At 40.8% G+C, this 27,019-nt stretch overlaps 2 protein-coding genes across 3 annotated transcripts; one reads left to right on the top strand and one right to left on the bottom strand.

Moving 5' to 3' along the window:
- Nucleotides 1-663: 663 nt before the first annotated feature.
- LOC142970537 (phosphatidylinositol 5-phosphate 4-kinase type-2 gamma-like) lies at nucleotides 664-8,411 on the top strand. 2 transcript variants are annotated; one of them, XM_076110833.1, is made up of 10 exons: nucleotides 664-889; nucleotides 984-1,081; nucleotides 2,214-2,310; nucleotides 3,492-3,641; nucleotides 5,028-5,174; nucleotides 5,456-5,494; nucleotides 7,459-7,572; nucleotides 7,645-7,900; nucleotides 8,053-8,156; nucleotides 8,331-8,411. In XM_076110833.1, exons 1-10 carry the CDS (start codon nucleotides 740-742, stop codon nucleotides 8,409-8,411), a joined length of 1,236 nt encoding a protein of 411 aa, XP_075966948.1. In that variant the 5' UTR covers nucleotides 664-739. The 2 variants fall into 2 exon arrangements, with proteins under 2 accessions (XP_075966948.1, XP_075966947.1); XM_076110832.1 differs by lacking the exon at nucleotides 3,492-3,641 and having other exon boundaries at nucleotides 740-889.
- Nucleotides 8,412-11,979: 3,568 nt separating this feature from the next.
- LOC142970426 (arf-GAP with GTPase, ANK repeat and PH domain-containing protein 1-like) lies at nucleotides 11,980-25,827 on the bottom strand. The gene is made up of 19 exons (XM_076110636.1): nucleotides 24,687-25,827; nucleotides 19,930-19,988; nucleotides 19,752-19,839; nucleotides 19,471-19,556; nucleotides 19,212-19,353; nucleotides 19,005-19,139; nucleotides 18,782-18,903; nucleotides 18,418-18,579; nucleotides 17,753-17,836; nucleotides 17,396-17,500; nucleotides 17,147-17,306; nucleotides 16,392-16,520; nucleotides 16,149-16,286; nucleotides 15,853-15,912; nucleotides 15,436-15,587; nucleotides 14,375-14,465; nucleotides 13,251-13,473; nucleotides 12,722-13,025; nucleotides 11,980-12,270 (listed from the first exon to the last, which is right to left on the bottom strand). The coding sequence occupies exons 1-19, from the start codon at nucleotides 25,825-25,827 to the stop codon at nucleotides 11,980-11,982; spliced, it is 3,672 nt and encodes a 1,223-aa protein (XP_075966751.1).
- Between the last annotated feature and the right edge of the window lie 1,192 nt (nucleotides 25,828-27,019).

Raw genomic sequence — 27,019 nt, 5'->3', positions numbered from 1 at the left:
CTTTATGACAGTGGCTCCAATCCAAACCACGTGAGTCCCAAAATCAATCTAAGGGGTGATTTAGAATTTTTAACTTATAAGGGGGAAAAAAAATGTCATGTCTTTATGCCTCATGAATCCTTCAAATTAAGAAATGACAAAAAGCAAAACTGCTCATAACTTAAGAAACAGCAAGGTCATAAACCGGATACACTTTAACACAAAGTCACCACTAACTGCAGTTACACAAAGGTATCTACCTTTACAAAACTATTGCATTGTTATATTTGTGTAGGCTTATAGGAAAAACGTTTTTCTTTATGAGTGGCAAATAACATGCAAAGGCATTGTGTATTCTAGATAAAGGCCAGCGGTGGAAGATGTGTTCTGATCTTTTACTTAAGCAGCCCGAAAGTAGCAGCATACTCAAGCATATTTTAAAGTGTAATTAGCCCACTTGAGTAAATCTACTTAGTTACTGTACCTCTCACACTCACGAGCCGAGTACAGTATTTGCCTGCACATTGTTTCATCACACCGACTGTAATGCTGATTTTGTCCCGAGGTCGTCGGTGTTTGATTTCATTGTTGCTGCACAGACTCGACCACCAGTGTCCGGACCCGGAGGTGTTAAGTCGGTTCACAGCGCCAGCAGGTTCTCCTACACAAGGCGGACTTCAGGCTACTTTACATAGACAGGACACCACGGATGACAAGTCAAACCCTGCTCACAGACTGAGGTATACGGTTGAAAAGTGCGATGTCTTCCCCCGGTGCCACCTCCAACCCTTTACACACTCTGGCGCCCAAAAGGAAAACCAAGAAGAAGCACTTTGTGCAGCAGAAAGTGGAGGTTTTCCGAGGCAGTGACCCCGTGTTGAGCGTGCTGATGTGGGGAGTCAATCACTCGGTAGGTACGTGCAGCTGCTTACTGGGAGTGTCATATAGATGCACACCTGTGCGTGAATATGTTCATTAACTGTGCATCCATTGATCATGCGCAGATTAATGACCTGAGCCATGTGCCTGTACCTGTCATGCTGCTTCCAGACGACTTCAAAGCCAGCACCAAGATCAAAGTCAGCAACCACCTCTTCAACAAGTACTGTGTTCCACTCAACTCTGTCGGTCTCATTGTAGGAACCTTCATCCTTCTCCCTGTGATTTGCACACATTTTTGTGCCTCCTGTGATTTATATGCCTGCCTGTGCTTATCAGAAATGACACCCCAATACTGTTTTTTTTTTTACACTAACAATACCTTTAATACTACCACGGCTACAGCCATTATAACTAATAATAAATAGCCACAAAGATGAAAGAACTATTAATTTAGCTTGTCTGGACCGTGGTGTGCAGTGTGGATAATTGTCTATACGTAAAATAAGGAAACTGTATGAGTTTGAAATGCATTTGTTTCAGTGGTTGTGTAACAGCAAATTCATAAATTGCATACAAACAACACATAAAACCGCTAAATTGATGAATTAAACAGAAAACGTTGTGGAGCTCACAGAGCATAAGAGTCAGTTAAACAAAATATAAGACAAAGCCTGTTTTAAAATCACAACGATTTATAAAAGCTGTGCTACACCGTCTGCCCCGAGGTTCAGCTTCTACACGGATGGAGTCTAGAAAACTTGAGTGGCTTTCAATAATCCTTTAATCCACAGAGGAATCCAGGTTGTGTGAGGATTTATAAACAGAGGAACAATGAAATATGTTTTCTCAAGTTCAAAAAGCTGTCACCTGGTGAGATTAACTTGAGTGTTTGTCATGTTGCTTGATGTGGAAAAAAACTTAAGACGTAAATAGTTTTAACATAATGATGCAATTGTCAATTTGGACAGTTAAAAAAACAGCGGGTTTGACACCACCGAGCCATTAAACACACAAGTAATTCATGTTTTAGTGTCATTATAGAAAACACATATATATATACACTCTGTATTTGTTAATTAATAAACACGATTTGTTATTGGTTACTATCTCGGCTGCATTTAATCATGTGAACTGTTTGATGAAGTGATTTGAACATGCTATTTTTGTGCACTGTATACTTGTGCTGCAAGAAAGAAAAGAGAAAGAGAGATACATTTCTTAGATTTCTATGTAATGAAGCACTGGCAGCTCTTGTGTGGCTCCCAGTCAACTACATTTGATGATCAGATGCTGTGTGAGGAATGTTGCAGTATATGAGAACGTTGTTCTTATTTCATGTATTTGCTCCTCAGAGAGAATCTTCCGGGACAGTTCAAATTCAAAGACTACTGTCCACAGGTGTTCAGAAACCTGCGAGAACGCTTTGGAATCGAGGACCAAGATTACCAGGTACAACTATAACCTCATCGCAAATCAACATTTGATTGTGCCACAAAAAAAAAACATGGACAAAAACAAGAGACTTCCTGTAAAGAGATGATGATGAAAAACAGACCTTCACAAACACAAAGCATCCAAGGTTTTTCAGTGTTTCGTATTTTCTGCTTGTACTGAGCCTCCGCTCCCTTCTAAATTTGCATTTCTTTGTGTCATATTTGCATGTGCCAGGTGGCAGACAGAGTGTCGTCATCTGTTCAGCTCACTGCACATTTGCTTAGCACACAATTACTACGTGAGGCATATGTGCTGATAAAAGTTTTATTTCCGCACATCTACAAGAGCGATGCAGCAAATGTCTTGAAAGCATGTATCAGAGAAAAATGCTTTTTCTTTTTGTTTTGGCACGATAATACAAACACAACTGTGCCGTACATACATTTAAACTTAGAAGAAGAGTGATGGCTGAAAATGACACAATGGGAAATACATAAGGGAAGCTAAGGGGGAATTCACACAATGTAAAATAATACACAGAAATGATTGGACAATATTAATACTGCACAGGATAGGCTTAATAAATAACAATTTGTGTTGGAAATATCAGAAGTAAATGGCCACTTTTATACTCTGCATTTCATCCAACTCTTCTGGAGAACAACTTTGGAGTATCTCAGCAGCTGGTGGGGAAGGAAATTGCCGTTATCTCCAAGATTATATTTACTAGGCGACTGAACCCAAGTACACTGCATACCAATTTCAGTTTTCATCTATGTATCACTATGGCTGCTATCGGACAATACCGAAATACTGGAAAACACCCAAATCTGCAGAAATAAAATAATGGACAAGCTCCATTATAAAAAGAGTTTTGTATGAGTGTAAGCTTCACAGATGAATAGCAAAAACAAGAGTTAATCTTCATGCAATTATCAGCATGTCTCTTATAGTATTGACTTATTATAACATTTTGTATCAGTACTATGTTTGTTTTTTACTTTGTACCTTTCATTGTGGTTTTTGACACCACTGGCAATAAGAAATGTCTCACCAAAATGAAACACTGTACTGTCATATACCAAAGATAAAAAAAAGTGTCATGGATTTAAAAGGTTTCACTGGGCAGATGTATTGTACAGCTGATGTCACATGTTGCCACTGCTCAGAGATGACATCCTCTCTCTCACCAACAGGTGTCTCTGGCCCGCAGTCCTCCACTAAAAGACGAAGAGGGGCAAGGCGTGAAGCTGCTGCTGACATCATACGACCGCACTTTGGTAGTAAAAAAAATCTACAGTGAGGAGGTGGAGGGAATGCACAACATCCTCTCTGAGTATCACCAGGTAGGACTGACTCAGGGTGCAAAGCTTACCTGTGGGAGGAGGTTTAAATGTCCTTTCACCGTGAACCAAACATTATCTTTGGTAATCCATTTTCTAGTCTGTCATTTACTCCAGGCAGTAAATTCTGAGGATACACTTCATTAGTCACATGTGATTAACTCGTTTTGTGTCTTTTGTATACAAGGAGAAAATGTACTATTTCTGTGATAACCCTGGTTGCCATGGCAAAGGTTTTACAACATCAAAGCTAAAGGATGAGTGTTTGAATTTCAAACAGATTGGTTTTCTTACAAGTAATTGTACACGATCAGAGCTCGCATTTTAACATTTCAATTTGAGTTTATAAAGATGTGTTGAATAAAGCAAAGACACACACTGTGATGGCTGTTTCCGTTTGATGTCTATAAACGAGCAAACTGATGGAAAAGATGCACTCTCTCTAAAGATAATGATATTTGGACCAGGACCCTGAATCTGAGGCTAAATAAAATGTAGCCATTGTTTTTATTATTTCCCTTTCCTACTCTTAACATGTTAAAATGTCCTCTGTAAAAAAGGCCTGTGGCAAAGTAAAAATATTTGAAGACAAAGCCTATCCCATAAAAGACTTTTTCTAGAGCCTTGAACTGCATCTCATGATTTTCATTAGTGGTTGCAACTTGCTCAGTTAGTGAGTAGATAATCCCCCTTGAAGACCATGAAAGGTGATTGAAACCTCCAGAAAAATATAGTAAGCAGACTTTTAATGGTGCCCTGTGGAGTTCCCTTTAAGGCTGAAACGATTCTTTGAGGAACTCAAGGACCTTGATTGCTCAAAATCATCAATGCAAATTATATGACAAAAGTTAGTCTGGAGCCTTGAAACCCAGAATGTAATATGGCACTTAAATGCACTGAATGGGTTTAGTTTTGACAGATAACAGTATAGTATAACAATAAGAATGTTGATTTTACGTGATTACATGATTAATCTATAAAATAATGCTAGAATACTCGATAAATAAAGAAACAAATGTTATGTTTACATTCAGTGTTACCCACCAAAACACGTTGTTTGTATCCTTGAGTCTCACAAATGTCTTTCATGCATTTTCTTTCACATAAAAAATAAAGCAGATTAAATCCAGCAGTGCTTACATCCCTGTTCACTTACTCCCAGTCTTCTTCTCTGCCTTTTTCTGGCGCATTGTAGCTTTGCTTAGCGCGTTACTGCCACCAGTAGATCTGTTTGGTGTGAAACCATTGGCAGGACTGTGCATCGCATCACTTGCATGTTCGCACAAGAGCAAACATAATGTGGGCACATTCACTGCCTCATACCGATGGGTTGATGTGTCCTTTATTTTCCCATCATTCATTGTCTCTTCACTGCTGTTCCCTTCTTAGCATATCGTGACCTGCCACGGCAGTACGCTGCTCCCTCAGTTCCTGGCCATGTACAGAGTCACTGTGGAGAGCGAGGACACATACCTGTTGGTTATGAGGAACATGTTCAGCCACAGACTGCACGTACACAGGAAGTATGACCTCAAGGTAAACCCTGCAGGGGGCGTGTAGCAAGATGAACATTCAGAGACTGTAATCAGCATGGACAACTTATTGTTAATGGCACATCGGCAGTCTGGTGCGTCAGAGCATCTGCTGCGTTCTTTGTCTTGCCTCAGCTCATTTTGCCACCAGGTGGTTGGAATCATGGCTATTCATGTATCATGTGTGAAGACATTCACCGACTCTCAGCGGCTTGTGATTGTAGCATTTGTTTTGTGAAGTACCGTCTGAATATGGTTTCTGTGGTATTTCTTTTCTCTCCTCAGGGGTCCCTGGTGTCTCGTGAAGCAAGTTTTAAAGAGAAGGTAATATCGAATTATTGTAAAGGTTGTATGACAAGCTCTGCTCAAACTGTACTTTCTGCTGCCCTACAACTGTGTTGATTATTGACAATTTGCTAAAGGGATGCAGAGACATTTGTTTTCTCTAACAAGCAAGCATGAGTGTTTTAATTTATTTGGCAACATCTAAATACAATACAGTACAATTACAGGGATACATTGTCAGGGACAACACGACAAATCAACTTATTTCCATCCATTTATTGGCATAAACGTTTAATTTGTAATCCCGATTTTAAACCATGTCCTTATTTGAAGAAGCAGACTCTGTTTGACCTTTTTCTTAAAGGCTTGTGGGTTCTACACCTCCTTAAGGCAGTTTATTCCACGATACGTAGCACCAGCATAGATAGAGAAATCTTACCCGTCATGGTTTTGAATCTATAAAGGTTCAGGTTAGCTATCCTAGCTCTGGTATTGTGATTATGAACTTCTTCTAACTACTTCATTGTCGAGTTAACTGGCTGCTCTGCCATTTAAGACATGTGTCCTCAACTGGGAGACAGTGGAGCTGAGACTTGCCCATATGACTCCTACAATCCAGCCCTAGTACTACTCACCAGTTTTTGTTTCAAGGCTTTATTAAGGCCCCAGTACCATGCACTAAGGGCATAGTCCAAATGACACTTTATCACCATGCAATGGTTTGTATGATATCTGATATCTGATAGAAACGTATTTTTTTGTGCGTTTTCCTACAAATGTCCAGCAACACAGATCAGTTCACCTGCACCCCTGCAGTGCAGAACTTGTTTAGGCAACAAAACTACTGTATACTGCCACAGCTACTATATATGGCTTTACTCGTTAAAGTAAAAAATGTTGCCAGGTTCAGTATTTCTTAAAAAACGATTTTCTGGTCAACAATTTGTAAAGGCGGTGATTTAGTACTGCACTCCCATAAAAATGCTGGATCCTACATTTCCTGTAATGTGACTCCCACTCAGACATTGTCAACTCAACGGTTTTCACAGGCCAATTGGTATTTCTTCTGAAGAGTAAACTGGCTTTTACTGAGGTGTACGCCACTTTAGCACCCTCTTGAACCAGTGCCATGGTCATTTTCTAACAAAAAATTAGAAACATTAAAACCCTGGTAAGAGTTATCTTTGTTGCAAGCTTAACAAGGATAACTTAACATATAAGATATATATATATATTATATATATAAACATATTCATGTTGTTTTCCTCAATTTCAAATGCTGTATCTCTAACAACAAAGTGCTAACAACAAACCAGATACATTTACTTATTGCAATATGTGACTGAGGGCACAGTGTGAAATCACATTTTCTATATTGTATGTGATTGTTATTGTTTGTGACAAATGTGTGTTTTCAGAAATGTCTTCACAGAAAACTCACTGAGCAATAGACTTTAAATAACATCAGAACCCCTCTGTTTGGCTTGACCCCGATAAGAAAAGACTAGAAAATAACTGCAGCGCTGTGGAAACCTTTCATCTTTCCAACTGTGTTGATTCTGAAAACAACATTTGGAGTAATGCTATTTGACTTTTATGTCACTGGAAATAGGATGGCAATTTTTTTAATGGAGTATTTGCACCCGGGAGATAGTACACAAATAGTCACATGGCAGCTATTCAGCTATTTACACCCGGTCAAGTTGAATATGCTACTTAATTTAGCAATAGTTAGCTAGCCAAAAGGTTTTCTGCCAGAACGATTTAGTAGTAGTGGTAATAATAATAATAATAATAATAGTAGTATAAAGCGTAACAAAGTATGTGTAGGGTGTAGGTGGTGGTGGATGAATGGGTCAAATTGAATGCCGAGAGCGAATAGCATTGTTGGCTTCTGACACCTGAGTTATAATAGCATCTGCCTTATTTATTGAAAAGAATACTAATGAATATTGTGATCACTAGGCTAAATGTAAATTTCAACCTTCACTCTACATTTCCAGGTGAAGGAGCTGCCCACGTATAAAGATGTAGACTTCAGGAATAACATGCAAAAAGTTTATGTAAGCGACGAGGAGAAGGAAAAGATCGTGGATAAGCTAAACAGAGATATCGAGGTAAGAAAACACTGTTGAAGAAGCATGCGAGCGTTGTTTTTTTATTTGACATAATTTGTCCTCTTACTGCAGTTTCTGGTGCGTATGAGGATGATGGACTACAGCCTGCTGCTGGGCATCCATGATGTTGAGCGGGCTGAGCGGGAGGAGGAGGAGGAGGAGATGGAGTCGTCCTATGAAGAGGACGAGGAGGATGAAAACAGCTTGGCTCCCCCTCCAGGATCCACCTCTCCTGAGGGTATCGGTGGCTACATGAACTCCTTCAAACCAATGGGTCCCGGAGAATTTGACCCTTACGTGGATGTGTACGCTATTCAGAGCGCTGTAGGTGAGTCCTGACAACTGAGAGACGTCTGGTGAATTTAAGTAGGTTATAAGAGCCCTGTGCTGTATTCCACCTAAACCTCATCTCATGCTGAGATGCAGCAGATAATATATGTTCATAACACTCACCAAATGCTGTGAATCACTCCCATGTAGGTGCACACCAGAGGGAGGTGTATTTTATGGGTCTGATTGACGTGCTGACACAGTACGACACCAAGAAGAAAGCTGCTCACGCTGCCAAGGCTGTCAAACACGGGGTGAGAAACCAGCGGCCTTTAAAGGGATCGGTTGGCATATGTGGTCTTTACATCTCTATCCTTGAAAGTGTAAAGGGTTGCGTTCATTTTATATTCAGTTATCTCTAATCGACTGTGTGCGTGTGTGTGTGTGTTTGTGTGTGTGTGTGTGTGTGTGGGTTTGTGTGTTTGCAGGCAGGAGCAGAAATCTCAACAGTTCATCCAGAGCAGTACGCTAAACGTTTCCGGGAGTTCATCACAAAGATCTTTGCCTAGTTCAATGATTCAGTCTCATCATCATTTAATACAAGAGGGGTCTCACGATGCAATACTTATGTAATCTCAAACCAACAGAAGCACTTAACATGTACTGTTAATCTCTGAAAGTGCATTCACTGTGCATTTACTTGGAATGAAGAACTGGAATTTGCAGAGAGGAGAAAAAGTCTTGTTAATGGGTTTTCTTTTGTTTTCAGTTTTGGCAATACTCCACCCCCGAACTCAGTGGGAGGCAGAGATGATGAGAAAAACACATTTTCTCAACACATTAAATGTGTTGCAAGTCTCAATTGCTGGAGGTTGGGAGATATATCTATGATTTGCTCCTAAATATTAATGTATTACTCCTTCTTTTCCCACCAGTGACAACACTTGACAACACTAGAATAATGAGGGCAAATCTACAGGGTCTAAATTATGAACAATACAAAGTGCATCTCCTATTAATCAGCAATGTGTAAATTAGGCTGTTAAGACTGATGTTGCCAAATGCGGATTTGAAATAAATAGCACCAACATATCAAAGTGAATGAGATAGCAGCTGGTAAATACAGACAGATTCCATTAATAGGAAAATATGTTACATTGAAAATTGAATATTTAACAATCTAGCAGGTAAGTAATACATGAATATATCTAAATCAAGAAGAAATGTTGTTTATCAGCGAATGTATCATCAGTTATGATATGATGATTATGTGCTATTAAAACCTGTTATCACAAAGAGTACATTTTTTTTGTTTCCCTAAAAGAAATCACTAAAGAAATACACATTTGCCATTATTTGTAAATGAATTAGTTAAAATTGAATGAGGTACAAATACCATGTTTGTGTTTTGAAAGACTAAAACTGAAAAGATTTACTTGCACATTTCCAGTCGTGCTGAAGGGCTTCACTCAGCTCAGTGTTCAGTAATTATTGTGCTACATAGTGCAATGCTTCAGTTAAAGCTACACACGCTTGCATCATCTGAACGGCACCATGGCACACAAATTATTAAACTGTAAGTTGATCAAAGAGCCTTTATGTCAAAGAATCCAGCATCATGTTGTAGCCCTTATTTGACCTTTTAACAACATAATGTACCCACCTGAGTGAAGTACCAAAGGAATCACAGAGTTATGATTGGTGTATCTCTAACAAGTGAATGTGAGTTTAACAAATTGTGATTCATGGCAGTGCATGTGTTTTTCTTAAATGTATTCTCAGTGGTAAAGCATTCATTGTTGTCCTTATTAGTTCCTCTCCCCTGTCCCAGTCCTCCTGGCACAGATTCCTGAATCTTCCTCTGGGATTATCATGAGGATTTCACTCTTAATAATTGAGAGGACAAACAGGCAGAGGAGGGACAAGCATGTAGAATAACTCTAACATAAGTCCAAAATGCCTTTTATTAGTTTATATTGTTCATACTGTAGTGAATATTGTGGTTAGCAACACTAGACTGGGATTCGGATCCACTCCAAAATGTAATAGGTTCTTCCTTAGCCCATGCTTCACCCTTACACCAAGTTTCATGAAAATTAGCCAGTTCAATTCTGTTGAGAAACATAGACAGTAGTTTAGGTAAAAATAAATAACAGGTTTATTGTGTATTTGAGTAAACTGTTCCTTTATGATGTATGCAAACCTTATATTTGTTGATATTTCAATGTAGTTCATGAACATCAACATCTAAACATCTTATCAATCTATAAGCATTCCCATATTATGTCACTTTTGTCTCAAGAAGTGTTTTTGCCCACAAAAATCACATTATTACTGTAATAGATGAAACTGACATGGTATTATGGTACCAAAATGAGTCTGAGACACCGACCTAGAAAAAAAGTGGGTCACAGCCAGTAGGCGCCGGTTTGATCCAGAAGATCTCACGCTCAAATGCTAGTCGAGTGTTAAAGTGATGGCCGCTGGCTTCACCTGTCCAGAAAACACCTCTCGACACGAGCCGTTTGAAACATGAACCCTCTGCGCACCAGCATATATGTGATGCAACTATACTGCATGATGTTGCTGCCTGCTGAAGCTTCCCCCACCCTCATTACCGGCTGTTGTTAATTATGAACAAATAATGAAAAAAATCAACTCAGCTCGCCTCTTTGAAGGAAGTCTGCTATGAAACCAGACAGAAAAACTCACACAAGTCTGTACAGAACACCACAGCTTGGGCAGTAGCCTTAGTGTATTGATAATGAATGCTCTATGAATCATTGCATGAGTAAAAAAATACAAATGGAAAGAGATGCTTACATCAAAGACATGTACACTCAGCTGAGTCTTCAGATTAACACAAAAATACATACAGTACTGCAGGAGGGTTGCTTTTTTTATGCCTTTTTTAACATATTAGATCAGGCAACATTCCTCTATTACATTTTCATCCACTCACAAATATAATCATAGTCATTCAAAGGCCCAGTTTTATAGATCAGAACCTTTGCAGAGTTTTAATCTATTAAACCATACTTTCTATTAGTCACAGCAGGAATAATATTGGTTAAATAAAATCTAAAACACCCTGACAGTCCACCAAAACTGCATCATCCTGGAAAACATCTTGAAATAATGAACTCGAACCATCTGTTTTTGTATACATTCAATCAAAATCAAGGCATTTACACATCTAGTATTACACTCGCCTTGATGATGAGCTGCTGCTGGAGTCATAATGCACACGTCATGTACAGTGTTCATGTCACACACAGTGATACAAACAACATAACATAGAAATCTCAGTCTTGGATGTCAAAGAGTTAATCCGCTGCTTGTTAAAGGAAAACCAAACCGAGACGCTGTACAGCAAATATCTGAACAGCTACGAGTAACCCTTTGAGTTTTATACACAGAACCAATTGTACAAATCGTACAATAACAATCTCGAAAGTTAAGCACTTTTAGACTTTCAGAATTATAATATCTTTATCAATGCATTTCTATACAGTTATTTTGATTATCTTTAAAGCGGCCTCTGTTTTTCAGCCACTGTAAAGTCTGTTTTATTACATTATTTATGCAGTGAACGACCGGCTGTGTTGAACAGAATATGCACTCTGAATTTAAAAGTGACATTTGTTGTCAATAAAGTTAAGTAGTGAGGATGTGTTTAGTGTCGACGTTGTTGGCCTGTGATGCTCAGATAAGTGGTTTGAGGCCGAAGGCAAACTCCCAATCTTAACTTAACTGAGTGGAGAATTAAGTTGATTATTGACAGCATGATGAAATATGAATCTTACCAGCTGGTATACAGTGCAATACATTCCTATTGGATTCAAACGCAGATGTAATGTCATGTTCTTTTCTCTTACGTAGAAAGTGTCAGGAAAATTTCTCTTTTTGTTTTGGTTAAATCGTTCTAGCAGACTTAATGTGTTGTTACTTGCGTTGTTACCAGTGTGTGTTTTTATCCCTGATATACACACACACACGCACCCTTTAAAACCTCAGGGAGTGCAACATCTGGCCACATGTTCAACCGTCCTGCGGAAGGTACAGGACAGTATGAGGGCAAAGCGACACGCTCTCTCTTTCACCCAAACACACACACTTTACCACGCCACATTTCGATTATGACACTGCTCTTCTGGAGGTGCTGTAACTCAAGCTGGCGCCGCCGCCGCTCTTGTGCGAAATCTTGAGTGTTGTGGAAACCGTCAGGCTCGGCGTCATGGCAACAGGGAAGCTGGGTGCGGCAGCTGCTGCAAAACCAACTGTCGTGGCGCCGGAGAAGGAGGAGGCCGGTTCATTTGGGCACCCGTACTGGAGCAAGATGTCGACACACTCCTGGCTGCCGGCACTGCGAGCCAGAACCAGAGCGGTCTGCCCCTGAGCATCCCGGTGCCGAACATCACAGCCATACTGAAGTGAAATATATAAAAGGAGATAAATCAGAAGATTAGATTATGTAATATTCTACATTATGAAGACGTTTTATCATGTGGGATTAATTGCAACTTGACCGGCCTGTCTTAAATTATCCAACAAAGTGTGACTCAGTGAGCTTTAGTGCCTTTCACACTTATAGATCACCTTGAGTGGTCTGCTGAGTCATCTGTTTTAAAGCTTTTTGTTTTTTGCTGAGTGAAATTACTCAAGAGGTTCTTCAAGGGTAACAGTGATTATCTTGCCAGTTTTGCATAGCTCTACATTATATTTTACACTCAGAAGAATTTTTAAATCATTTCACACCGTGTCGATATTAACTCACATTATCTCTCTTCCTAAGCGTTGCACTTCTTTGGTGATATAAATCAAACAGTCAACACAAAGGGTGTATTGCTTCCTATGACAGAGAGGGAGGGAAACGCACCCAAACAAGAAGCTGCGTCATCACCACATCAGCCTGCTGACAGGCAGCGTGCAGGGCGGAGCCGGGCAGGCGCAGCGCTAAGAGTGACCTGCAGGAGAGCGCCAGGCTGAGAGGGGCATTAATGTCCTCCTTAGTGCAGTGGGCCAAAAGGAGCAGCAGCTTGGGGAGGTTGTGCTCCATCACTGCCAAAAGAAGACGGCCAGATAGTGTGATGTCTGGGCCCTCGCCAGGAGTGGGAGGGGGCAACGGCGCCACAAACAGTTTCTGCTCATATTTGGCTCTTATCCACGACTCCCGTTCCTCACTGAACAAGCAAAGAAAGAAAATAGATGTTATGAATATTCAGGTTTAGCTTCTTGTCTTTCTCCTGTTCAAGAACGACCATTTAATTCTACTGACATAACATAACACATGCATAACACATCATTTCTAAGTATGCAGCTCATACCTAAATACTGTAAAACGTTTAACTAAAGCAGAGCTTATGTCACATCACCCATGTTACATCTCATAACATCGTGGTCTTTACCGTGTAGCATCAGGTGCTGGTTTACGGCTGCCCAGCGTGCGAGCCTCCCATATGCTGTTGACCATGTGGTTGCCGATGGCACTGAGAACCAGCGTGAGCTCTCGAGGCAGATCATCGAGGTCTAGAGAGCGAACACGCGACAGGTGGGTCCCCAAGTTCCTATGGATCCCTGAACACTCGATGCATATGAGAGCGCCCAGGTTCAGACTGGCCCAGGTTGGATCTTGGAGAAGAAGGGTACACACACACTCATTTGAAACTGAACTATGTGCATATGGTTGACAGATTGCTACCATTTCAATTAGCTGTGTGGCGTTCAAATGTGCCAGTTTGGCCAAGTCATGCCACAAAAGTGACTGAAGTTGTGTGAAATCGTTTTTGGACAGGTATTAAAGCAGGGCAGTGTAATCTGTGGCCAACGTGCCAAACATTACAATCCCCGGAAACTTCGTCCCTTTAAACTCTTCCAACATTAGAAGAAATGTTTATCATTTGATCTATTTTTGTTTGGTTTACTCATATCTAAGACAATGATTTTAATAATAGAGTATATTGCTAACATTTCTAAAAGATAAGGTTCATCATTAATATGCTTTGCAGCCCATTTGTCAAAATGTTTGAAGGTCCTTTTCTAATTGGTTCATCTACCTTGAAATGAACCGTGTTGCAATTTTTTGCAGATATTTTTCCTCACGGAAGTAGAAGAGTTCAAGGCGTGGAGGACAATATGATTCAGATTCAGTAAAGCATTTAGGTCATGAGTCAGCAAGTTTAAACAATTACGCAATATGAATGAACAATAATACAGAATGCATATAAGAAATATGTTCAAATTCAGAAAACTCACACAGAAACACAGATTGTGTATAAGAGCGATGGTACATGGTCACTTGGTTGATCCTTGATTCTCTCACAGTTGTGTTTCTTGCATGTAAATCAGATCGTACTTCTACTTCCATTTTGTCAATTGTCTTTTAGTGATATTTTGTGTGGTGTTGAAAACAATATGTTAAATGATAATATATACATGTAGTCCGTCGGTAGTCTTCTTTGGACAGTCCAAAACCAGACACGGATACGATCGTGTACAAAGAGGAGAAAGGCTATGAATGTGTGTCACTAACTTGGAGCATCACAGTCAACACAGAAGTTGTTGCCCTTCGCGTTGCGGATCGCCTGCAGAACCACTGCTTCGCTCTGGCTGTTCCTGCGGGCCTGTGGAAAACAGACAGTATATGTTTCAAATGAGAGAAACACCAGCAAACTAATCTACTGTGATGATATGAGCCCTGATAACTGCTCTCATTACTTATAACAATTGCAAGTTCTAGATCTCCAACTGAGAAAGCAGCAGTAGAACACTGTAATCATAATTATGACCACTTAAAGCTGTACAATTATTGGTTTTGGCCTCTGAGGGCATACAATTCTCATAACACATAAAGAAATGCATCACAGGATTTAAGTAATTATTCAGAATCATAGCAGCAATTATTATTTTTGGAGATGATTGGACAATTTTCACACCAGGAATTACTCCCAACTCAAGAACAGAAACCAGAGCAGCCCACTAGTGGACATGATAGTTTGTCACACACATATTGGTAATAGCCAATCAAATTAGCTTCCCTCATCCCTTTAAAAAGTAGCAGCAGTCACAGTATCGTAGGCCAGCTTCTCCCGAGAGAAAACCTTTCTTATCCAGCGGTCCCAGGGTGCAAATAAACACAACATGATTATACGGCCCTCCAAATGTACTTCCAAGTGCAGATAATGTCACTTTTCATGTAGTATAATAGATGTTTGGAACAGCAGAGACCTTCTATTCTGTGTGTGTGCCTCTGCCAACAAAAGCCTGAAGAATTGTTTGGTAGACTTGCAATAACAGCTGATCTGAGCAGATGGAAAGACACAATTTCATGCTGAATGGGTACCAGTATTGCCCTACAGCACCTGCTCTGCATATATACAACCTCAAGTGTTTGACTCTGCCCTCCTTAATGCAAGCAGGAACATTTGAGGCCACATAACACTAATACAAATTTACCAAAATGGCATTGCTGCTGCATTTGCACCTCTAGATGAAACATGATACTGCTCATAATATATATTGAATATATATATATATCGAATATTTATATGTCATTTGTCAAATGAATTATTGCTGCCTTTTGCTCATTCTTGCCTTATTTTTGCTGCTCTCACACAGCTGCAGGCTGGCCAGGATCTGGCTCTCAATGGCTTGGACCCAGGAGTCCCTCTCCTCCACACTCTGGGCTTCAAAGTGCCACGTCTGGCCGGTGCTCGACACGATGAGGAAGTCGAAGTTATCCTCATCTGACACACAAATGTAGATATTTCATTAATACTCTGTTAACATTATGAGCTACAAAGACAGTTTTAGTTTGCATGCACCAGTGCAGTTAAGCATCCATGTCTAACCACTATTAAGCAAGTTCGTGAACTGTTGAAATACTAAAATGTACATGTAGATAAAATAATTTAGCTTGATAGGATATAATGACCCTCCCTAATGTGACAAGAGAGCACAAGCAGACAGACCGACATGCGGTCAGTTAGAAAGATGACAGATTAACATTACCTGTCTTGCTTACGTTTCTTAAGCTACCAAAGCTTTTAAGTTTCCACATTTTGCGCTTGGCTGCACAAGAAGACAGAAAAAGACACAGAAAAGTCAACGAGAGAAAGAGAGGAAATAATACATGTTACATGTTGAAACTATTTATCAAATATAATGTAAGGTGATCAATTATTACTGTCACTTTTGGCATGTGGATTCTTAAATAATCAACATTATATCGAAATGATCAGCGGATGATCGTTTTTATTGTTGGGGACATGCAGAAAGCGGAGTACAAAAAAGTTTATGGGCTTTACCATCTGCTTGGCCAATGGTTGCATCTCCTTTCTGGTTCATGCTCTTCTTTCTGCGATGCTTCTTCCTGTCTGTCACCGGGGAGGAGGAGCCTACGTCTTTGGTGGAGGATGAGCTGGACACACCCTCGACTGTAGAGTCTGGCAACCAGATCACACAGAAACATGCCAAATTACATTTATCTGGGACAAAACATGCATGTTCTTCAAGCCGAATATATGCACAGACGAAGGTCCTCGACTGACCAACACATTGAGCGTGGTTAGAGAGTGTAGAAGGACATCGCTGCACACCTCTGTTGCTCCTTAGGAACAGTGCACCACCCAGCCCTTCCATTTCCTCCACTTGCAAGAGGCTGCTGGCGCTTACAGGGACTACAGAGATGACAGCAAGCATGCACTCAATTATAAAGAAATTTACACAAACATCAAATGTAAAGCAGAGCTACTGAAATAAAAAGAAAAAGCATTACTGATTCTGTGTGAGCTCCAGAGAAAATAAAAGACAGAGAGTACGACTGAAGATGTTCTGACGTCTTTCACACACTCAACAGAACTTGTAAAGTCCCTGGTGATGCTCTTTCGTCCTTTTGGAGTAGAAGATTTTCTACTCCTTTGCATTTTTCTCCTCTCTGGTACAGAAGCTTGACCCCTCTTCACAAAGAAAGCCTTAAAATCCAAGGAACAAGGGATTTGTTTTTTTACTGTAGCTGCTCATTACTCTTCAGGGTCATTAGGCTCTACATTTCACCTAACTCACAAACTCCACAAAGAAAAGGAGCAGGGTGGAGAGTCATGCCAGGGCATTGCCATTTGTATAAGCAAGGCCTATTGCTATAATTCTTCTGATAGTTAAGAAACAGCAATCAGATTGTATTTTTTTGTTATTATTTTATGCTTATGCACATATTTACTGTGGATATTCATTTGGATTTGGATTATTTTTATGAGGCATCTAAAGTATATATATATATATATATCGTATTTGTTAACTCTTTGACCTGGGCTGACACCCTCAGGTCCCGCCATGTCTTTGATGCGCCCGTTGAGCCCGACTGGAAGGCCGCAGGCGGGTACAGCACGAGGTGGTCGTTTTCCTGGCACCTTCACCGTCACTCGCAGCAAGTCCATCTCCTTCCCGGGTGCATTCAGCATGTAGTCCTGCCAAGCCAAACATCAGTTGTTACACATCAACCACGAGCCGTCAGTGGTGCTTTTCAGCAGCATAACGCTTCAACACACTGACTCACATTGACACTGGAGTGATAGGACAGTATGCCGTCGTTGGACAGTGTGACATACTTCTTCTTCCACTCTTTGTTGAGCGAGTGCCCGCTGCGCTTTAGCAAGATGCCCTGATGGAGGTGACAAAATGAAAGATTGAGAATTTATTGCAAAATGTCTTCATCTCGCACATTCCGGTTGACAAAAAGACACACTATCCTATTGATGAAGCCAATTTGGGAGATGAGAAGACTTCATCACTCCACATGAGGAAACTGCTTTCACACATTTGATTTGAAGTGACTGCTGGTGTGATGTCCTCTGCAGAAGGTCATTAGATACATCATATTTGTTTCTGCATCAAGTGCATATCAATGTCCTACCTGTTTGATGGGAATGGCGCGTCCACTGCCCAGATCTCCCTTACAGTCTGCACTCCTTCTGTTTGAGTCACTGCCTCTCCGACCCTGGACAAAGTACAAGAGAACCAATAACGGCATCAGAAACCAGAATGGGCTCATTGTATGAAGAATATAATTTAGACCTCATTAATTATGGAGGTGTTCTTTATAAATTGCTCTGCATGTCATTTCAGAACCAGAACAGGTTGAAATGTCAGTTTCTACTGACTTCAAAAGCTGGATTTTAAATGTAAGCGACATCTATAGAAATATGTTGAGTATCAGCCATTCAGCCGTTTCAAAGCTGCACTAATCACTATTTTTATATCAACAATGGATCAAATAATCACTCATGTGAAAGGGGCAATAGTAATCTTCTAAATATAATGTCAGATAATCCCACCAAGCTTTAAAGCAATAGACTGATCAAAGACTGAGCAATTATTAAAACAAAACAAACACTTTATCTTCAGCCACCTTTGCTCAGCTGAAAATATGTATTGTTGTTTTAACACAAAAAAAACGCTCTATCACAGTACAGACACATATATATCACGATGTAGAAAAAAACAGAAAATGGAAATTGTATAAAAAGGAACAGGGTGCATAAGCATGTCCGCTCGGCCCGTAAAAATGAGTTAATTTACCACAAATCTGGAGGTGCGTCTCCGGGTGGCACTGCGGACTGACCCAGGCGTGGCACTATCGTGCTTTTCCCCTCTCACTGTTTTGCCGATTTCTTTATGACTGATCACCGGAGTGGAGGGAAGTGATGAAGAGTAATCACTGCTCTGACCACCGTTACTGGCCTACAGAGAGGAAAGAGCCCGAGCAGGAGGCGAAGAAATGATAATTGAGCAGAAAAGGGAGATAATTGAGTTTGTTACAAAAGAATGCTGACAGCGAGACTAAAATATGCTACATACTCAATTAGAAAAGGCACATATAAATGTTACACCTTTGTACAATTTTTTCAGACAGTTCGTAACAGATGGTCTGTAACAGTGTTACCTGTCCTGGAAAGACACCAGACACTGGGGTGGAGCCTCCAGAGTGACTGGGAGAGTTTGGGAGAGATTTACAGGAAGCCAGAAGAGCAGCTTGCTTCTTGGCTGCCATGATCTTCTGAGCAGCTGTGGAACAAAAACTCTTAGTATTTGCCCTAAAAAAAGACACATAACCATTATATATGTGCATCTTCTGCAGCACCACCCTCTCTGGTCTGTACACACACCGTCAGTGAAGACTCGGTTCACATTGAGGCCGTACGTTGCACAGGTTTCATAATACGTGCAGCGCCGCACATCTGAGCAGAGCTGTCTGGCCCTGGTATCATCTATTACTCTGGGATTGGTGCTGCTTATCTTATCTGAAAAAGAAAATCACAAATCAGCTCTGCAGACATTTGAATAAAAGCAGATGTTGCGTTTGAGCGTCTTACCCTGAGTACCGACTACTACGAAAGGTATCTCAGAAACGGGCCGGTGGGTGGCCAGCTGGTGGTAGATTCTGTAAACTTCCTGGAAGCTGGCCTCATTTTCCAAACTGAAGACCAAGATAACTGCATCCAACCAAGTTGCAAGCTGAAGAGAGGGGAGGAGCAAATTAAAGCACTGAAAATACACAGGAGGAGGCTGATAGTAAGGACTAGATTACCTCAAGTTGAATTAGTTGTCCACATTAACCAAGTTCAAACCCACCTGAGCACCCGGGAGTTCTGTCTCCTCTCTGATTATCAACAGGTGGCTCTGTCCATCAACGAGGACTTCCTTAATGTGTTGGCGCCCTGCAGATATACAGAAGGAAAAAAAACCTTTGACTTGGCTATAGTTTGTCATCTTGCATAACTAATAACATTATTAGCATGCCCTGGATCTAAATCAAATGTGTAAATGGTATTAAGCTCTATTGTCATTTGTGTACTGACAGAGTCCTAGAAAAACACAGATGAAGGTTGTAGATGAGGACATGTGAAACCAACCCTCAACATTCTCCAGCTGCAGGTAACTTCCTGTCAAGTGTCTGTGGACCAGAGCGGACTTCCCACTGCACAGACCTCCCAAAACCCCCTGGAGAGCACAAACACAGAGAGAGAGAGAGAATATATTAATTTAGAATTAAAACTCACCAGTTTGTAAAAGCTATGCCCTGATGCTTACCAGGTGAAGCTCTTGTACAGTTTGGTTCATGGTCCATTCTTGACTGCTGGTGCATGCAGCTGGAGAAAGAAAATCACATCAAAAAAGGGGGAGAGGGGATCCATTAATAAAAAGTAAAAGTATTGGTTGCTTGCTATAAAACAAGACACAGGGTATCTTTACAGAGCTCACGTCTAGGCTAACAGACATTTTTTCCAGTCTTTGTGTTAAGCTAGGCTGAAAATCTCACCACATCCATCTCTGTACTGAACCATCCGCCTTCCCATCTGACTGTAAGTGAGACAAATAACTATTTTAAAATTGTCAGACTGCTTTAAGAAGTATACCAGGGGTCTGCCATTGTGCAAACAGGAAATTAGCACGGTTAGCCTCTATTAAGAGCAAAATATACTCCCACACTTTCTTATTGACATGTTGTATGTTAGCATCCAAACTCGTCACCAACACATCCAAAACCTGAGTTTTGTTCAGCGTCATGAAAATGTGTAAAGCTTCACAAAGAGGAGCATATCTCTGGTCGATGGTTTAGAAAGTCTAACAAGGCTAACCATGGCCCCTGCTTCTCGTCTTTGTGCTAAGCTGAGCTAAACAAGAAGTATATTTCCCAAAATGTTGGAGTGTTCCTTTTAAAAAGAGTCATTGCTGACTGTTGGCCAGGTTTGGTCTGACTGTCTGTGGACACAGCACACTGAGGGGAGTCAGAGAGTCCAAGTCCCCCCACTGGGCGCAGAGAGGCTGTAGCTCCCACACTATCACAGTATGAGCACCAAGAAAATTCAATCAAGTGTACAAATGTGCAAGTCCAAATGAGTTAGTGAGCATGCAGGATATGTACCCAAGCATTGTTAAACGCAGCCACTCCTAACAAGTCATGTCTTATTTTATTCAGCTTTGAAAATGTATTAATCCTTTAAAAAAAATAATTGAGCCAGCTGTGGAGAGATAATTCATCTTCTTCCCAGTGCAGTTTGCCACATTTCATGAATTTTATAGAAGTTAGAGTCAACTGAAACAAGACGGAGTATACTTTGTCCTCTGTGAGCTGATTTGCAGCAGAGAGAAGTCAAATAAGCTGAAATAAAAATGTAGTGTTAATACAGGCGTTTTTACTTGAGTGTTCATTATTATTGTCAATTATTGAGTCAGCCAGAGTCTTAATGCTAGTTCCACAATCTGCCTCATCCAGTATTGATAGGTTACATTGATCAGAATGTATAAAATAGTCCATAAAAAAGAGGCAACTGCATTGAGAAAAGTGAAGTTATTGCACTGGTGATTTTTACTTTTACTTGATGTGCGACTTTATTTAGTATCAGATAAAAATGAAATGTCTCTTTTAGAAATGATGATCTAGTTACAGAGCACACTTTTAGATAAGCAATCTCATTCCTCTGTCGGTTCACGACAGTCTTTGGTTTGCATCAGAAGATGACTTCACATAATCCTTATTAACTAAGATACAAAACAACACTATGAAGACAAAATCTATCAGTTAAACCGCGTAAAGTGTTACATGTTACATGTTAACTCCATGTGAAAACCCAATGCACCTCATTTCATGATATTTGAACTGTTACATTATTAAGATGATCTATTATCAATCATAGAATCAAATAGTGTTTGTTTACTGAGTGTTAATATCAAAAACCTATGTTTCACATGATGATAAATAGTCTATGAGATTACGGTCTAATATATCCACTTCATCTCTTAACTGTGATCATAATGATCCACCCGCTGTGCAGGTTTGTTGTGTAGCAGTGGTTTTAGTAAGAAGTCAGATTTGGCGCTGACATACTAAAATAAGACTTTGTAAAAATGCCAAATGAGGGTGTATGGACAGCGAGTTAGTTGTGTTTGTTGAGTACTGGAGTCATAGTGCGGGGGTCACGGTGCTAAAACAACTGTTCAAATGTTTTCTTATTCTTTGTATTTTTACTCTAATTTGACTCTCAGGTCACGTATATCTTTCTGTTCCACACTCTCATATTCAGCCGAAAAGGTTTTCTTCAACAAATATGAAAGATTTAGTCATTAAGATGGAATACCTCCGCTAGTGATAACATCTTGAAACAAGTTGGAATAAGACAGATAAATCCACTGGTGTCAAGAAAAAGATCATTGAAACAATTAAAAAAAAAAAAAAAGATCTCTTTCATGAATTTATGTAAAACACTTCCCACTATAAACATGTTTTACATTTCAAAGGTTTAAGTTCATTCAGTGAATTGCTCAGGATACCGTTTTTAGTGAGGCTCCACTAAACATTTTAGTTTGAGTGCACACACACACACACACACACCTGCTAATATGTGGCTGAACAGTGAAAGACAAATGACTGCCAGTGTTGACACATCCAAACACACATCCTGTACACACACTCTCTGGATAACACTGTGAAAGTGCTTACAGATGTAAATCAATGCAGAAACCATCATCACCTGACACACCGATACTGTTTGAACACACACACACACACACACACACACACACACACACACACACACACACACACACACTCTGAAGCCGTTGGGTCATGCTGAGCTCGGGCGGAGCCAAGTCGTTGGCCGTTGGTCCTCTTCGGGGAGCCAGATTCTAACTTTAAACCACATAGACTCTGCCTCATCCCCATCTTTGGGCAACCCCCACGCCCACACAACCCCCCCCCCCCCCTCCCCTCCATCAACAGCGTCACGCCACAGACCGAATAGCATCTCTCACGGCTTGCTGTTGCCATGGCAACTCCATTTTCCAGAAGCCTCCAGCCCGGGTCTCCATACAATAAATGGTCTCTCATGGATACAGCGACGTGTGTGAGAGGCATAAAGACACGATGTCCCCCTGTACACGCACGATGCTAAAAATATGTAATGTGCCTCGACAATGACGACCAATATTTTCTAAATTGAAGTCGATCAATTATGTTTTATCTGTCGTTGGAACACTGACGTAACGGGCTGAAATTACAGGTTCAACAAGACACGGTGTTGACTGTGCCGCTCACAAACACAACGTCGACGAATGAATAGGCTCCATTTGAAGGCTGATTAACTCCACGCACAGAACAGGAAGTAGCAGGTTCCCGCTCCCCTCACTCCTCCGATGAACACAGCTCTGTGTATCCCCAACCTTAATTATTCATGTCCCACTTACTCCTGACAAATTATTCAGAGCTTACTTCGATACCACACTCTCTGTCAAAGATCATTTTCTTTAGAATATATCAATAAAGATTAAAGATTGATGAAGTTGCATCATTTCCTTTATTTCAAATGGAGAGGTCTGAATATTTCATGAAGTGTTTTCGTAGTTTTTGACAAGACCGAACTAATTTGAGTTTCAGGGTTTGGGGAATTCCCCAATACAGAGATTGGAAACATTGAGCACATTGGTTGAAGTGCAGAAAACATTTTAACTTCTGTAGTTACAGCGTTTTAACCATTTTCACTACAAAAATACACAGTGAAGCTGATGAAGAACAATCTGTTCTGATTTATGAAAAACTTTGTCCGTAACATTAATAAAGTTAAAATCGAATTTGTAGCTACACCTCTCGGAGGCCGATAGGACCTTTAGAAATGGATTCAGCTTTAGTCAAGGAAGATGGTGAGCTTGACATTTAGACCGATTTTTTTTTGTGAATCTCGTGATCATAATAGGGCTGCAACAATTATTCTCACTATTACTTAATCTGGCCATTTCAGTAATTGATTGATCTATTAAATGTCAGAAAATAGTGGAAAATGCCTAAAATGTCCTAAAATCCAATGTGACGTCTTCAAGTAGCTCAACCCAATAGTGCAAACCCCCAAAACATTGAGAACTATCACATAAGACAGAAAAATCAGCAAATACTCACATTTGAGAAGAGAGAAACAGAGAAAGTGGTTTTGCTTGTAACGTTACTTAAAGAATTAATTGATTATCAAAAGAATTGTAAATTAATTTGCAGCCAATCGCCTAAACGAAAAATCAGCACATTTTCTTAGCACTAGATCAATAATAAATCTGAGTTATGGTTTACCCATCTGTGCCAGTGAAATATGAATATCAACAGGATAATGCTGCATCACTGTTCGTTAAACAACAGTTCACCTTTAACATCTAATGCTTGCCTTACTGATCTGATCTAAGATGTCATTTTGTTTTGAACGTTTGCAGCATGGAAGATCCTAATATAGTTCTTCTATGGGCCTGTGTTATATATCAAAAAGGAGCACCTCATTATTATTATTATCATTATTATTATAACTGAAAATAAACAGACATTGAATGTATTTTAGTGCTACATCCAATTCAAACCCACTTTGCATGACAATAAGCATGATAAATGTATCCTCAACTGATGATTGAATATCGCAACTGTGTGTAATTTACAGCAACTATACACAAATAAATTAAATGTTGAAGTAAATGAATGAAGATCATTACTGAAACTGAGTGGGAGCACATTTGTTTGGTTTAGGTTCACACAACTGCACAGTCAATGTAAATGACAATAAATAGGTAATAAAATGATCTTGGTAGTGGGTTAATTTCAGTCCAAACGAGCACTGATGGAGGAAGTAAAACAACAGATGTGACAGCGTTTTTTTTGCTACCTGTTGTTCTGTTGGTTTATGTGACCAACTGCCCTTTGTTATGGTTTACCATTGTACTTTGATTGGTATGTGCTGCACTGTGGGGCACACAATCAATAAGAAGAAACGTATGATATTATGTGAACAGAAATGTTGGTATTAAATATCAAGCCTTACCTTCCTCCTCACTCGAGCCCCTTTCCACTGCCGGGTAGAGGGGAGGTGTGGTGCTGACGCTGGCTGGCACCGCTGTACTTTTGGTGAAAATGCCACTGATGAACTTGAGCATCTTTCTGTCACGGGGAGGAGCGCGCTGGATTGTTCCTCCCTGGCCTTCCTTCCCCTTCTTCAGGTCCTCAGAGAGGGAATGTAGGTCGCTGTTGTCCAGGGTACGACTTGTACCTTTTCTTTGAGGCCTTGACATGTCGGTGGCAGGATGTGCAGGCAAGGAAACAGAGACCGTCTTAAATCTCTCCCCTTGAGGGCTGTCCCTGGTCATTATGCCTGAAAATCCTCCACTGATGGGAGCTCCGGGGCGAATGAGCGTGCCCCTGCCGTCACTGTCGGCCCAGGACGCCCTGTAAGGCCCCAGAGCTGTAGCTGCCATTGAGGGGGACTGGTCCCCGAAGCGGTTATCCCTTCGATCCAAAGTCCTAGCAGAGTGATACAGGCTTGTATTGGCCTCTCTGAGTTCCCTCCAGCATGCAGGGTTGCCTCCTGCATGTGACCTCATCAGGACTTCAGGACGCTGGCTGACCTGCGGCGGGATGGACAAAGGGAGGCTGCAGCGTGAGCGAATGTTCAGGTCTGCTCCATTTTCGCCCTTTAGGAACAGCAAGGGAGGCTCTCTGTAGAGCTCCGTCTTAGGGCGCATGGCGTCCGAGCGAGGCCCCTCTCTGCGCAAAGCTCCCTCAGAGGAAGTTCCTCCATACACTTTGACCATTTGCCTAACAGGTGGATGCACAAAAGAAGTGTCTTTGCTTTTACCAACTGATAAAATGTCTTTTTGGTGTCCATGAGTTTCTCTCCTCTTCCCCCAGTTCTCAATGGGGCTGCCATACTTGCCATACTGCACCTGTTCCACTTCTTCCCCAACCGGTGTGTTTTCTATTTCCCCCACTGGTATACATACAGGTCCTTCATCCTTTTCAGGGACATTGCTCACCTCCTCCTCCTCCTCCTTCTTAGGGCTCCCTTCCCCCTCTGGAAGAGCCTCCCTTTGGTTCCCTGCTACATCCTCTGGCACAGCCTCAACCTTCACCAGAGTGAGGGAAATGAGGTAGGTGGTGCGTCTCTGTGGGTTGCCTGCCTTGCTCATTGGGATAGCAGACTTCAGCAAAGGGACACTTGCTCTCTGACCAAGCCAGACCTGCACACCTCAGTCATGGCAACCGGGAAAGGACTGGAGCAGAGGAAAAAGAAAATCTAAGATCAAACACAGACTTCAAACCTTGTGTGATATGATTATGTCTAATATCAGGCCCGTGCACTTGAGAGGAATCCAAGTTTCCTTTTAAAAACCTTCAATAAAGGACAAAGAGTCAGTGAAAAAAAAAGAGGAATACTTCGAATTGCAAATTTCCAGAATATATTTTAAAAACTGACCCAGTGGTGAAACAAGTCTAGACTGTTTTTTTTTTTTTAATGCCTCCATTAATCCTCTCCAATGCACACCGATACTACTGGTCGCTACCACTGATCCATTCATATTCCTTACCTCTCTTTGCTTCGCTTTCCTTCTTAAACTCATTTATTCTGTACAAATCTGACATGTAGACACACGGTTAGCTAGAAGGAGATATTTCTGTTCACTGTGTTGATGTCTCAACCTCAGATTTCAAGACTGGAATTATGCAACAACCGATACATTTGGTTGATCCGTTTCTTGACTAGGGACTAAAATGAATACTGGCTGAATAATGCCACCTTACCAGAGTGTGTGTGTCTTGGCTGTTGCTCATATCATACCCTCATTTTTCCGAAGAATATCCATTGCACAGTTTCTTGTACCTTTGATTTGATGAAGAATTTATCTCGCCATCAGATTACCATTCATATCAAACGGCACATCAAACGACGCTGACAAAAAAAGAGCCCCAACTGATCAGTCCAAGGAAAAAAAAAAAAAAAAAACAGGTGAAAGGGAACTGGGAGCAAAAACATCAAAATGGAAATCATTCACTTGTCACGAAGCGTCTGGCAGCTGGAGCCTCCATTCGACAATGTCATGCATAAAATTATGTATGCACGATGTGTGAGGGTCACTGGGAGATGCTCAAAAACATCTGTTGTTATGTCTCCAGAATTTTTGTTCAAAGAAATGAAGCAGCCAGATTAACGCATCCCAAGCAATGCTTTCTTGTGCCTGTATTCCTCCTCTGGAGAGCAGCTACTCTCGGTCACCGCATCCTCTCCTCCGAGTGCCTCATCCAATTAGCAAGTCAATAAAATGTGTCTGTGAGGCAGAGGAAGCCCACCACAGCCCCTCCTCCTTTTTTTTCCTCCTCCTC

This window comes from Anarhichas minor, unplaced genomic scaffold (genome assembly GCF_050575085.1).
Source record: "Anarhichas minor isolate MPS153535 unplaced genomic scaffold, ASM5057508v1 ptg000043l, whole genome shotgun sequence".
NCBI lineage: Eukaryota > Metazoa > Chordata > Actinopteri > Perciformes > Anarhichadidae > Anarhichas > Anarhichas minor.
Note: the sequence above shows the minus strand (reverse complement) of the source record. Positions and strands in the feature narration are given on the sequence as shown.

Bases quoted from the DNA above. Each gene is read 5' to 3' on its own strand.
- LOC142970537 (XM_076110833.1), top strand. From the start codon at position 740: ATGTCTTCCCCCGGTGCCACCTCCAACCCTTTACACACTCTGGCGCCC. The intron at 3,642-5,027 runs GTAGGACTGACT...TTCCCTTCTTAG, and splicing joins TCCTCTCTGAGTATCACCAG to CATATCGTGACCTGCCACGG. The intron at 5,175-5,455 runs GTAAACCCTGCA...TTCTCTCCTCAG, and splicing joins ACAGGAAGTATGACCTCAAG to GGGTCCCTGGTGTCTCGTGA.
- LOC142970426 (XM_076110636.1), bottom strand. From the start codon at position 25,827: ATGAGCAAGGCAGGCAACCCACAGAGACGCACCACCTACCTCATTTCC. The intron at 15,588-15,852 runs GTAATGTTAATC...TTTGTGTGTCAG, and splicing joins AAGAAACGTAAGCAAGACAG to ATGAGGATAACTTCGACTTC. The intron at 14,466-15,435 runs GCAAGAATGAGC...TGTTTTCCACAG, and splicing joins GTGAGAGCAGCAAAAATAAG to GCCCGCAGGAACAGCCAGAG.